Genomic DNA, 12,318 nt, shown 5'->3' on the forward strand with positions numbered 1-12,318 from the left:
TATATATATATATATATATATATATATATATATATACATGATTAATATACCCCCAGCACACACACACACACACACGCATACTCGTTCTGCTATACATGGTGAGGACCATGTGTGGACTCCCTTTGTCTTCCATTGATTTTCAATCATTTTTAACCCTTTCTTTGCCTTAACCCTAAAACTAATCCTAATTCTAACCATTACCAATGCATACCTCATCCTAACCCTTACCCTAACCAATTGACACCTTAGCCCTAAAGCTAACCATTAGCAAAATAGCATGTGAGGACCAGCAAAATGTCCTCACTTTGCTACAACTGGTCCTGAGTCTGATGGTAAAATCGGAAAAAATAGTCCTCACTCTGAGGGCTAGACAGGTACACACACACACCTAAAGAAGAGATGAGTCTGAACCCTGCAGGGCAGCTGCATCCAAGTGGGGATAGTTCTTATTTAGACACTGGTTTCGAACCTGTTGTGGTTCTTTTAAAAATACTATGTTGTTTACAAAAGTAAAATATTAATCAAATTATATTTACATGGTAAAATACATGAATAAAAACAAAATTAATCTAACGTTATTGCTTAATCCAACTATGCTTTTCAATTTTTCCATCCCTGAAAAAAAAATGTACTGGAGCTGGCATATGGGAATCAGATGATTCCTGATGGACGCTTCTTTAGTATCAAATACATTTACATCAGTCATGGCTCATTATTGACTCATTATGTGACCCATCTGAACCGAATCTGAGCAAGTGTAGAATTTTCCAGATCTGATGAAATACCAACTAACCTGATATATGAGCTGCGATTAAATCGGACCAGGGAAGGTCCAGATTCTGATCATGTTTTTGGGAAGCTGATGTTCACCATATTTGAAAGCTACAGAGACTGATTTATGGGCTGCTAATCCTGATATTTTCCATTTTTTAAAGGAAGACACAGAGATGTTCTGTTTTCTCTTATATTAATGAGGAGGCTGGTGTAACCTTCACAGGCTGGTGTAACAACTTCACTTCATTCAGACCCTCGGCTCCACCTACCTGCTTGGTTCTGTTCGGTTCGGGGTCTCCAGCTGATGTCCAGCAGTCTCTGACGGTTGATCTCCTCCTGGTACTGAATGATGGTTCTTTCCACCTCTGAGAAGATTTCTTCAGCAGCAACAGTTAGTCTCTGTCTGATAAACTCTCTCAGAGGCTGAACTGAACACATTGTTGCTGCGCAGACTCAGACTGGATCCCTCCACACCAAATGCTAAGCTAACGATGCTAATAGCTTTAGCTCGTTCTTCTGTTCCAACTGTTGGGAGCGAGCTGGCTGCTCTGCCCCCTACAGGACTGGAGTGAGAAAGCAGGAAAATGTTTTTAAGACAAATAGTTTTCTTTAGATGTTTTATCTTTTTTATTTTTTCATGAATAATTTCACATTTATAATCAAATCAAATAATTTAAGTATAGAAATTATAATATTAAAGCATGATAAAATTATAATTTTACAGCATAAAAATATTTTAAATACCATAATTACAATTACTAAAATAACCTAGTCTAGCAGTAATATATATAACTTAAATGTGTTATTACCAGAGGTGTCACATAACGAAGTATAAATACTTTGTTACTGTACTCAAGTACACTTTTTAGGTATCTATACTTTACTCCATTATTCATTTTTCTTCCTACTTCTGACTTCTACTCATATTTTCACACAAGTATCTGTAATTTTTATTCCTTACATTTTTAAAACAAACGTTACTCAAGTTACTCTAGCTAAGAGTTTCATCTTAGCAAAGGTGGGGGCATGCAGCAGGTTCTTTAGCAGCCTTGCAGTTCACAGGTTTTGGGCAGACAGCTAAGTAAATAGTTCAGCCTCATAAATCAGCCCAGAAGGAATGACAAAGATTTAAGAAAAAGAAGGAATAAAAAACTTGACTGAGATAGCTTGAATGACTCAACTGAATTATTTAATGATAGCAACATTGTATTCATTTTAATAATATTACTAAATTTTATATGCTTATATAAACCCTTATATAAATCTTTCCCCTTTAACACATGCTTTCTCATGTGTCAAAATAACAAGAGTGTTCTATGGGTGTGATGATCTGGAAAGGAAAAGCATTTCAGATCTAGGGAAATTTAAAAAGGGCCCCTTATTTTATTTTTTGCAACACTGTTATGAGGTGGGACTTCCTCAGGTGTTGTTTACTGAATGCAATATTATGAAATTAATTATTTTTGGGTATGACGAGGTGGGGGTACGAAAGGGGTCAGATTAGAATCGCCTACAGTGTCTTAAGAAATGCTGGGATAGCAGTGTAGTAACCATCACAAACGTGCAGAATATGTGACAGTCCTGTTATTACAGCATTTAATTTGGAGAAGAAAAGGTAACTATTGCCAATTTGTTACCAAATTATTGGAGCAATACAAAAATCTACAGTCTCCCTGCTCATCCACCATTCATGGTTAAATAGACAAAGTGGACCGGAAAACACCAGAGTGGGAGCCAATACAAATTTTTCTAAGGCGCCTTAGGTGATATAAAATAATAAAAAAGAATTTAATTAAATTAAATTAAAAAAAAAAAACTCTCCAGAGGTCATATATTGTGAGGTGAGGAAACAGGCCTGTTTTATATTAGATCATTCTCAGAGATCTCTAACGCAGCACATCATTAAAGAAAGGTACCTATAGATAAGAGAAAGACAGAAAGTTTTGCTATGTTAGGATACCGTATATCAGAGAAAGCTAATTAAACCCTAACCAAACTGTTATTGGGAGTTTTAGTTGCTGGATATCCATTATTAGATGAAAAAGGAATACCAATTTAAACATGAGACCAGTAACTCACCGGAGTAAAACATAAAAAAAGGAAACTAATATAGTCTCTAAAATGTACTTTGTGTGTGTGTGTTACTTGCAGTCTGTTGAACCAGGGTCGCTCCAACGGCTCCCTCACTAGTGGTAGAGTGACCTCGCTTCGGTGACTGATATCCCCCTTGCTGAGAATAGCTTCTCTGTCCTCTCTCGCCTCCATGGTAGGGTGGTGGACCCCGATGATGAACTAAGCCTCTGCCACATCCTCCTCTGCCCTCATGTTTTTCATGTGGACAGTTTCTGGCCCAGTGATCAGGTTTGCCACAGATGTAGCAGCAACCATCATTTGGAGAACTGTTCTTGTCTGAGGGCTGCATGGAGAACAGTTTGAACAGTTTAGTGGCAGTTTTGGAAGAGAGTCAGCTGTGCCTCAGTGTGTTATTTTCTTTTCCCGTTGCACACATTTTCTATCACAATCACTCAAATTGTTCTTTTTGAATGAAGAGATGGTCCATACGGAGAGCTGGTCCATACGGGGCTGTTTGCAGTCTGTTTAAGATAGTGGTTCCTATTTAGTGACCGTGGAGCAAAGGTGATAGATGGTTCTCCGCTGTTGGCCCCAGAGATACTAAAGTCTGGTTGTGAGTCTAGTTGGAGGTCAAATTACAGTCTTCCTCCTCTGGTTCGGTTCTCTGGGAACCAGGGTAATAAAAGTCGTCCTCTTTTTGAAAAGGATTTGTAGGCTACGGTTGATAAGGTGGAGGCCGAGCAGAGAGCAGCAGGCCTGTGGTAAACTGGGATACAGGCTGGAGGTGATGAATGGTGTCGTTGGAGACGAACCCGCAGCCACAACAGCCGAAGCAGAAGAGTAAAAAAAAAGAAAAGAAAGATGTGCAAGATGTGCATTAGTAAATAGAACAACAGTGAATTTTCTTAAGTTGTTCCTATCATTATATTATATTATATCATATGTTATATTCTATTATAAGATATTTTTATTTATCTTTTTTTTTTCTCTTATTTTGAGCACTCACAATTACTCCGGATCATTGCTTTCTCTTTTTATTTTGTTGCAACACTTGGTCTACTTTTTCAAAACTCGGTCTAAAAAAGACTTAACATCAGCCTATTTAAGACCTACTATTGGTCAGTCTTTTGACTGCCTATTTAATTTTATAACAATATTTTTTATTTTTACCTTTAAAGGAGTTTGTTAGTTTTCTTCCTCTCTCAGTCTCCTGAAGTTATTGTCCTCCTGTCGAGCATCAGAAGAGTCCTCCTTCTCTAAAATGGCCTATTTGAGGTAGAGGAAAAACCCATATGGTTTTGTTGATTAGCCCTTCTTCTAGAATCCACCGAGCAGACGGATCAGCGAAGGATTCTGTTCTCGTGACGCCAAATTGTGGAGTATTTTACTCTGAAGAGGAGAATGGCACAAACCAGCTGAATACAGCTGAGTGCATTCAGAAACACACCCCTACATTTAAAAAAAATCCACAGCAGACACACACATGAACATTGAATCTTCCCAAGAGAAACACTTTCGTTCATCAAAGGACATAAATGTGCTCAGATAAACATTTCAGACAACTGTATTCCGTTCACACCAGAAACAGGACAGGAGAATGATAAGAGCATACATTTTAACCATAGCGTGAAGGAGGCTTTATGAACTCCTTATTTCTCATGACCTTCCCTTCACCCTTGTCTAGAGTAGGGAGGGGAGGCACCTGCTTTCTGTCCTCCTAAACAGTACAGCATAGTGAATGGAACAGAATCTCTCTATCGTTACTTCTGTTCAAACATTTTATCACACAATATAGGCCAAGGAAAAACTTTGATTCCACAACATTTAAAGAGGCGGTAGACATATTTCCATAAATCCTTTATTTATGGATCAAAAATAATTATACACAGTAAAGTGTTCATTATCAATCACTCAAAGGTTCACTTCCTACAAATACAAAGGGAAAGTGGAAACCTCAATAAATTAAAGATACTAGCTCTAATTAAAATGGCTTAAAGGTTTTCCAAATTAATGAATGTCATTGATAAGAGGCAACAACTTCAGCTGATGCCACATTGACACAGTTTAAATACAGAAGATGTACAATTAACATACCAAATAAAAATCATAAACAGGGGCTCAAAAATTAGTCATTATACAGTTTAATGTGTTTTATGTTTTTCAAGTAAAGTTATAAATCTCGTCTCTCGGAGCATTAAAACTTAAAGGTTTTGGCCCAGTTTAATGTCTGGTAACCTGAGGGCACTTTAAGGAATGGAACTGTTCATTTCACTACTAAGCTGCTGCTCATTTACAGTCTGAAAGCTGTACAAAACAACATTTCGTGATAATAAAAGTTGTCAAAGTCTGAGAAAAAGAAGTGAATTTGTTTGGGAATCGGCTTTGCTCCTCTGAACCCGGTTGGCTGATTCTCTACATTAATCTTCCTCTTCGTTCTCAGAGAAATTCAGGATTATCACCAAGTTGTTTCTGTAAAGGAACTCTCCCTGTAACTGTTTTGTCAGGATTTTCAAAACCAGGACTAAATGATTTCCAGTTAGGGAGATTATTTTTGAAGACTTAAACAAAGCAAAGATTGAAGTTGATTTAGGTAGGCACCTGGCGTCCGAAAATTGTGCTGCTTTAAATGACCTTTCAGGCGATGAAGGTTCTAATAAACCAGCACCAATCAGACTGGAAACAATTACATCCTCATATATAAAACACAAAAGTAGGTGTTTTTAATCAATTTATGCCCTTGTCCACTTTCTAAACATAACACATTTATCTATGAATCTAGAAGTCTTATGAAGTCAGGGTTGATTCTGTCTAAAATCCTCATATTAGTTCCAAAATATGTTGGTTATAATGAAAAATTCTAATATATAACATCTACCAAGAGCCATCGTTTCTGTGTGAAACATAGGCTACGTTACCACGACAGGCAAATAAGGCTTAATCTCTTTTTGACCATATGTGACTTCATGTCTGACTTTAACATGGCAGTCTAAACTCCACATTTCTAATCTTTTCATCCTAAAGAATCAGGTTTAAGGCACTTTCATATACACTACTAAATCAGATATGTATCTGATCTTAACCGTCATTTTATCAGCTGTCATGTTTTTTTTCCCCCTTCCTTCTTCGCTGCTGATGTGGTCATAATACCACCAGCTCCCATAACTCTATATTCTAAATTAATGAAAATATTTCTGAAGAATTTTGGAGTCTTTGTTTTTATCCTTGTGGTATTGAAACTGGTATCGCCAGTGTTTCAAAACATATAATACTTTCCTTTTTGATAAAGTTGAAGAGTAAAGTCGCTCAGGTTATCATGAGGCATCTTTGTAGTTATGCTACTATAGGCTTTGGCTGCTGGAGGACATGAATACCACTTTCCTCACTCTGCTAAATTCACCTACTGCTTTCATTGCTGTGATATCTCTATTAGTTTGTCACAGAAAGCACTCTTAGCCATGTGCTTCTATGTTTTCTGGCTTGTTCACAGAAAACAGCTGCATCTACTAAACCTTCTAAGGGAGCCGACCTAAACGGACCTGGCTTGACTTTGAAGCCACACTTTGACCTTGCTCGGATGCAAATCCATCAAATAATATTCCAGCCTTCCAGAAAATTAGATTTTCTAAAACATATATAATATTAGATGGAGTGCTTCTGGCTGGCATAACTGGTTACCATGACCGAACAGAGTATTTGTTGGAGGCGGCTAAATGAATCTGATAGGTGGAATTAAAAAGTGTTAGTAATGTTAGTAAAGTTAGTGTCACTTTCCTTTCCTGTAGCTTTAGGGTTGCAGCGCAGGGAAAGGGAATAAATACACCTCCTTTAAATGTCAACAGGCAGCTGATAGATCTGTTCCCGATGTGTTCCCTCCTGCAGCGGGAGGCAACATGGATGTTACACCTTCTCCTCTGTGTGAATTCTCATATGATGAACCAAATGGTTACCCACAATGAAACCTTTTCCACACGTGGAACAAGTGAATGGCTTCTCACATCTTTGCGTTCCCATGTGCCTAGTCAGGTGGCTTCTGAAACTAAAGCTTTTTCCACAGCTCTGACAAGAGAATGGCTTCTCGCCTGTGTGGATCCTCATGTGATGGCTCAAAGGGCTTTTTAATTTGAAGTTTTTCCCACTGGAATCACATGAGGATGGCTTCTCAGTGTGAGTTGTCATGTGGTACTTTAAATTACTCTGGTGGTTGAAAGATTTTCCACAGGTCTGGCATGAGAACGGCTTCTCACCTGTGTGGGTTCTCACATGACGAGTCAGATTGTTTTTCACGCTGAAGCTCTTCCCGCAGGTCTGACATGTAAAGGGTTTCTCACCAGTGTGGGTTCTCATATGATAAGTCAGATTACACTTCAGATTGAAACTCTTCCCACAGGTCTGACATGAGAAAAGCATCCCAGTGTGGGATCTCATGTGGGACCTGAGGTTGCTCTGAAGATTAAAAGCTTTACCGCAGGTCTCGCATGAGAAAGGCTTCTCCTCGGTGTGGGTCTTCATGTGTCGGGTCACGTGACTCTTCAGGCTGAAGCTCTTCCCGCAGGTCTGACATGTAAAGGGTTTCTCACCAGTGTGGGTTCTCATGTGATAAGTCAGATTACACTTCAGATTGAAACTCTTCCCACAGGTCTGACATGAGAAAAGCATCCCAGTGTGGGATTTCATGTGGGACCTGAGGTTGCGCTGAAGATTAAAAGCTTTACCGCAGGTCTCGCATGAGAAAGGCTTCTCCCCGGTGTGGGTCCTCATGTGTCGGGTCACGTGACTCTTCAGGCTGAAGCTCTTTCCACAGGTCTCACATGAGAAGGGCTTCTCTCCAGCGTGAAACCGCATGTGAACGCTCATGTAACTGTGGCCAAAACCTTTACCACAGATGTCACAGGAAGACAGATGTTCCTCTTTGGCCCTTTTCTGACAGGTTTCCTTGCTGGGATCTCCAGTGTTTGGACCTCCCTCATTTAGTTTCAACTCTTCAGCTCCACTTGATCCAGATTCTTCTTCAGTGCTTTCTTCCGTGGGTTCAGGAGAGTTCTGATAGACAAGCTGGTCTGTGACTGGTTCCTTTTCATTGTGGTCCAACTTAAAACCATGATTCACCATCAAGATATCTGTCTGTTCTGAAGAACCAGGCAGTTCTCCCTTTTGACTGATGGAGACTTTATCATACTCCTCTTTTATTTGCAAAGGTCCGGATTTATCCAGTCTTTGTATATAAACATAATATGGTTCCTCCAGTTCAAACTTAATCAGCTGAGGTTCTGGTTCCTCCTCTTTCATCTGCTGAGGTTCTAGATTCTCATCATCTTCTTTCAGCTGCACATTCCCTGGGTTCTCTTGTTCCACCTTTATCTGCACGGACTCATGTTCCTCACATTCTGGTTGCTCCACTTTAATTTTAACCTCCAGGGGTTCTGCTTTAACCAATTCTTCCATTATCTTCAGATGTGTAGAGTTTCTTTTTGTCCAAAGTGGGATTGACTCTCCTGACCCAACGCTGCTGGTGGATCAGAACCTCCTCCTTCCTTTCAGACGTAATGCTGGAGAGATTACAGAAAATAGAAATCATAAATGTGATCATAGAGATTAGAAAGTAAAAGACTTTCCAGAAGTAGACATTCCTGATTAAAATAGCTTTTTATTGATTAAATGATTCTGATAGTCAGAGAACTTGGGCTTTGGGTTTTTATTCTGCAACTAGAATCATCATCAATACAAGAAATAAGGGCTGAAATATTCTACTCAATGTGTGATAGATCTATAGATTAGATAAGACGCAATTATTGAACTCTTAAGGTGCATTCACACCAAGCGTAGTGTCTGCAACGGGAGGGTTGATTTACATAGTATCCTTATGCAAACTGCACTGGGAAGGGCGGAAAGCCGCTTTGGCGAAATTAGCACACAGAACAGTATTCAGAAGTTCAGCATCCTTGCTTTGCGTGCTTTGCAGGTCGATTGTCACATTTGCTAGGCGATAGTGCTTACGCTGAGCGATGGTGACAGCTGGGGAAGGCTGGACCTGTTTGATTCTATAGCTAATCCTTCCTGCCTCTTTGTTTTTAAAGCCTTTGAAGGACCCATTCCAGGTAGATTGGGTCCTTGGGAGGATACAACCAGCAAAACTGAACACAGCATCTGAAACGCAGAGCAGGGAACAACGCTTTCCACAAGCACATAGTGTGCGGGGGAGTGTTGGCCTAGTGGTTAGAGCATTGCGCTTTAGGAGTGTAAATCACATCCATCATGGCGATTCGATTCAGTATCGATTTACTGACCCAATGGTTCGATTATTTTTGATACTCAGTAAACCATACGATTCAATTCGATTAATTGGTTCATTTTTTTTTCAAATTTGGAATAAATCAATGAAAGCTGTAATATCGTTATGGATTTTTTTTTAGAAACAACAGCAAATAACAGAAGTAGAAAAGTTGTACTTGTGAAGTTTGACCTGCTAGAAGAGCGAGGTGCACGAGAACGCTAGGACCCTTTTTCCATCTGGATCTCCGCTCTTTTTGGCCCTCATGTCCCTCCGTCGTCGGACTAAACTCGCCCCCAGTTCCTCACCACCTCGTCCGTATCTAGACCCACAGCGTGTAGCACAGACCACGCTTCAATATTGAGCATAAATTAAAAAATGTCTGTGTCAAGCTCACTGCAACACACTGCTGTAAGAGTATAACCAGGAAGCGAAGTAGGAGGGCAAAATAGGTTTAGCGCCACCGCAGCACGGGAGGGAGAATTACGTCCAGTAGCAAATGGATAAAAATAGACCGGAGGGAAAAAAAACATAAATCGATGCTCTTGCGGACGTATCGACGCATCGGATCGTCGGCTGTTGGATCGATGCATCGATACAAAACTATTATTATTTACACCCCTAGTGCGCTTGTGCTCTGAGAAGGTTGCAAGTACCCGGTTTGATCCCCACAGCCTCCACTCTGTGTTCCTCAGCAAAACCCTTAAACAAACCATTAAACAACACTGCGTCTCTAGCCCACAGGCTACAGATGCAGTGTTTGGTGAGTCTGTTAGTGAGTCTGAGTGTTAGCTGTTAGTGATTCTATCAGGTAGTCAAGGTAGTCCCTGGAAGAGGAGCATATTAAGCTGCACATGTAGGTTGAAAGCAGTTTAAGTTCTGGATGACAGTGAGAAAAACATGCATTTTCATGAGGAAATATTTCAACCCAGCAAACTACTCAAACAGCAAAGCAACACCGAACCAAAGTTTATTTAACTATGTCTGAACCGATCAGTCAATTTTCAGTAGTTGAATCAAAATTCATTTTGCGATTGATATGTTGGTGATGCCTTGAACTGGAAATAAAACCTTTATTCAGTGTCGGTTTCTCAGTGATGGAACTGTTTTATATTTCTGCTGGATGATGAATCTCAACGCAGCAAGACGGCGCAGTGCAGATCGTGTGGGACAGAAAGTAGTGTTCAGAAACAAAATAAAACATCTGGTTAATTTTCAAAATAGTAAATCAATTTCTGTGGTAACTTAAGTCACCATAATGATCCCTCCAAAAGCCTCAGATTGCTCCATTTCTTGTAATGTTGTAGACTCCTACGTTTATTAATTTTATACGATTGCTTAAATGTGCATAGTTTATCTTTTTTATTTAATATTTATACATTAACTTATATATAGTTATTTTACTATTTCATACTTTAAAATCGGGCTGCTCTGAAACCTGCACCACTAATTACATTTTATGTCAACGTGTTGAAATCACAAATAAAAATTAAAAGTCAAATGTTTATTGCATGATACTGTCAGCGATGGGTGGTGAGGTTGCTTGAGGACCCAAATGAGATCATGAGGCAGAGGTGAGTCTTGAAGATTTAATCAGTTAACTGAGGACAAAATCCAAAACTCCAAAGAACAAAAATATCAAGAACCCAAAAACTTCAGGGGAAAACTCATGTGGGGAGCCAGAGATGAGGAAACAACAGGGAACCAGCACAGAGTGACTGCAGAGGTGGAATATATAAGGGGAACAGAACAAAGGATGGGCTACTGAGCTGAATATGGAGCAGGTGTGAGTGGAACTAACTAGAAGGAAGCCAAGGGGAAAGGAAACAAGCACAAGGGGGCGACAGAGAGTAACTAGAAACTCAAGAGTCCCAAATGGGGAGAACCATAATAGATACTTGAGGTATTGTGTAATATAATAATAGAAATATGTTCAAAAGCTGGCTTTCCTTAACAAGAGTGAACAAATAAGGCACAATTATCAACATAATAATATAATAGGGTTTACATACTGAAGTAAATATTAAGCAACTAATTTCAGTTATAATGGAATGTCTTTTTTGATACATTTCTAACTCCTTAGATAGAAGCTTTAAAAGAAAGATGACATAAAAAACAAGTTTACAAATTTATAATGCCTGAAATGTCTGGCAGGGAGAGGGACAGAGAAATGCACCAACCAGCTTATTCAAAGTCATAAAGATGTTGCTTTTGCTGACTCTGAAAATGGCCAGATTTAAATAATGATATTGAAAAAAAAACATTTTCTGGGGTGCACATCGCCAAACCCACCTAGAAGTGACTGACTCCTGACCTCAGTATGTTTTTGGGCCCCTGACCTTTAGGATATTCTGTTTGTTTAGATCTACTTGTTCTCAGCAGGAGGTTGGAAACATTTGAGTTTAGTTGTTTTATTGAATCTTTATATACAATAGAATGAATTTAAAAATAGAAGGAGAGTACAAATATGGATCAGACATAAAACAAAGATAAGAAACGAAAACAAAAAGATTTGTGAGCAAGAGTTTGTTTAAAAAATAATGTTAAAGGATTTTCAAATGTTCAGAGGCTTTGAGTTTTTTTATTTAAAGTTGTCCCTAAATATTGTTAAAGGAGTTCTGGATTCTTGTTGATTGATTTAAATGTGTGTCTGTGAATATTACTCAGAAATAAAGGCATATTTATGAAGGAAAAAACATCCTTATTGTTATTAAAGTTGAGCAAACCAAAAAGGACATTTTATCAGAGATGAAGGTCAGGAACGACAGAATCTATAATAAATTGATGAAAAATTCCTCCAGAATGAATCAATTCATCTGACCTAAATAAATGAGTTTATTGATGGAATTTGGTGATAAATAGTTCCTCATGATTTGTTCTGTTACATCCTAAAACCCCCGGAAAATCCCCATAACAATGATTTTTTTGTTCCGGTTCTATTCGGTTCATAAATCGAACAGATCTGGTAGGTTCTGATCTGATTCCCAGTGATGCCATCCCTGTCGAACCACGTCAGAACTGCCGGTGCTCCGTACCTGTTCGCTGGGTGTTGCTATGGGCTTTCTGCCTGATCTCCAGCATCCTGTGGTTCTGATCCAGTATGGGCACCGAAGAAACCCAAAAGTTCACCTCAAACTGGGATCAAAACGAAGCGGAACGAAAAGAAGCTAACGCGGCTAACCGCCTTGCGTACCGAAACCGGA

At 39.1% G+C, this 12,318-nt stretch overlaps 1 protein-coding gene across 1 annotated transcript in view; it reads right to left on the reverse strand.

Annotated features, from left to right (window-relative positions):
• LOC107085897 (zinc finger protein 629-like) overlaps nt 1–12,318 on the reverse strand; it is a 32,321-nt gene that overhangs the window by 4,824 nt on the left and 15,179 nt on the right. Inside the window, exons 4-8 of the mRNA XM_015376534.1 lie at nt 12,151–12,250; nt 8,934–8,991; nt 6,751–8,353; nt 1,334–1,337; nt 1,044–1,226 (exon numbers count right to left, since the gene is read on the reverse strand). Coding sequence (XP_015232020.1) covers nt 1,044–1,226; nt 1,334–1,337; nt 6,751–8,353; nt 8,934–8,991; nt 12,151–12,250 — 1,948 coding nt within the window. The remainder of the gene's footprint in view (nt 1–1,043; nt 1,227–1,333; nt 1,338–6,750; nt 8,354–8,933; nt 8,992–12,150; nt 12,251–12,318) is intronic.

Source organism: Cyprinodon variegatus, unplaced genomic scaffold (genome assembly GCF_000732505.1).
Source record: "Cyprinodon variegatus isolate N-32 unplaced genomic scaffold, C_variegatus-1.0 Scaffold136, whole genome shotgun sequence".
Lineage (NCBI taxonomy): Eukaryota > Metazoa > Chordata > Actinopteri > Cyprinodontiformes > Cyprinodontidae > Cyprinodon > Cyprinodon variegatus.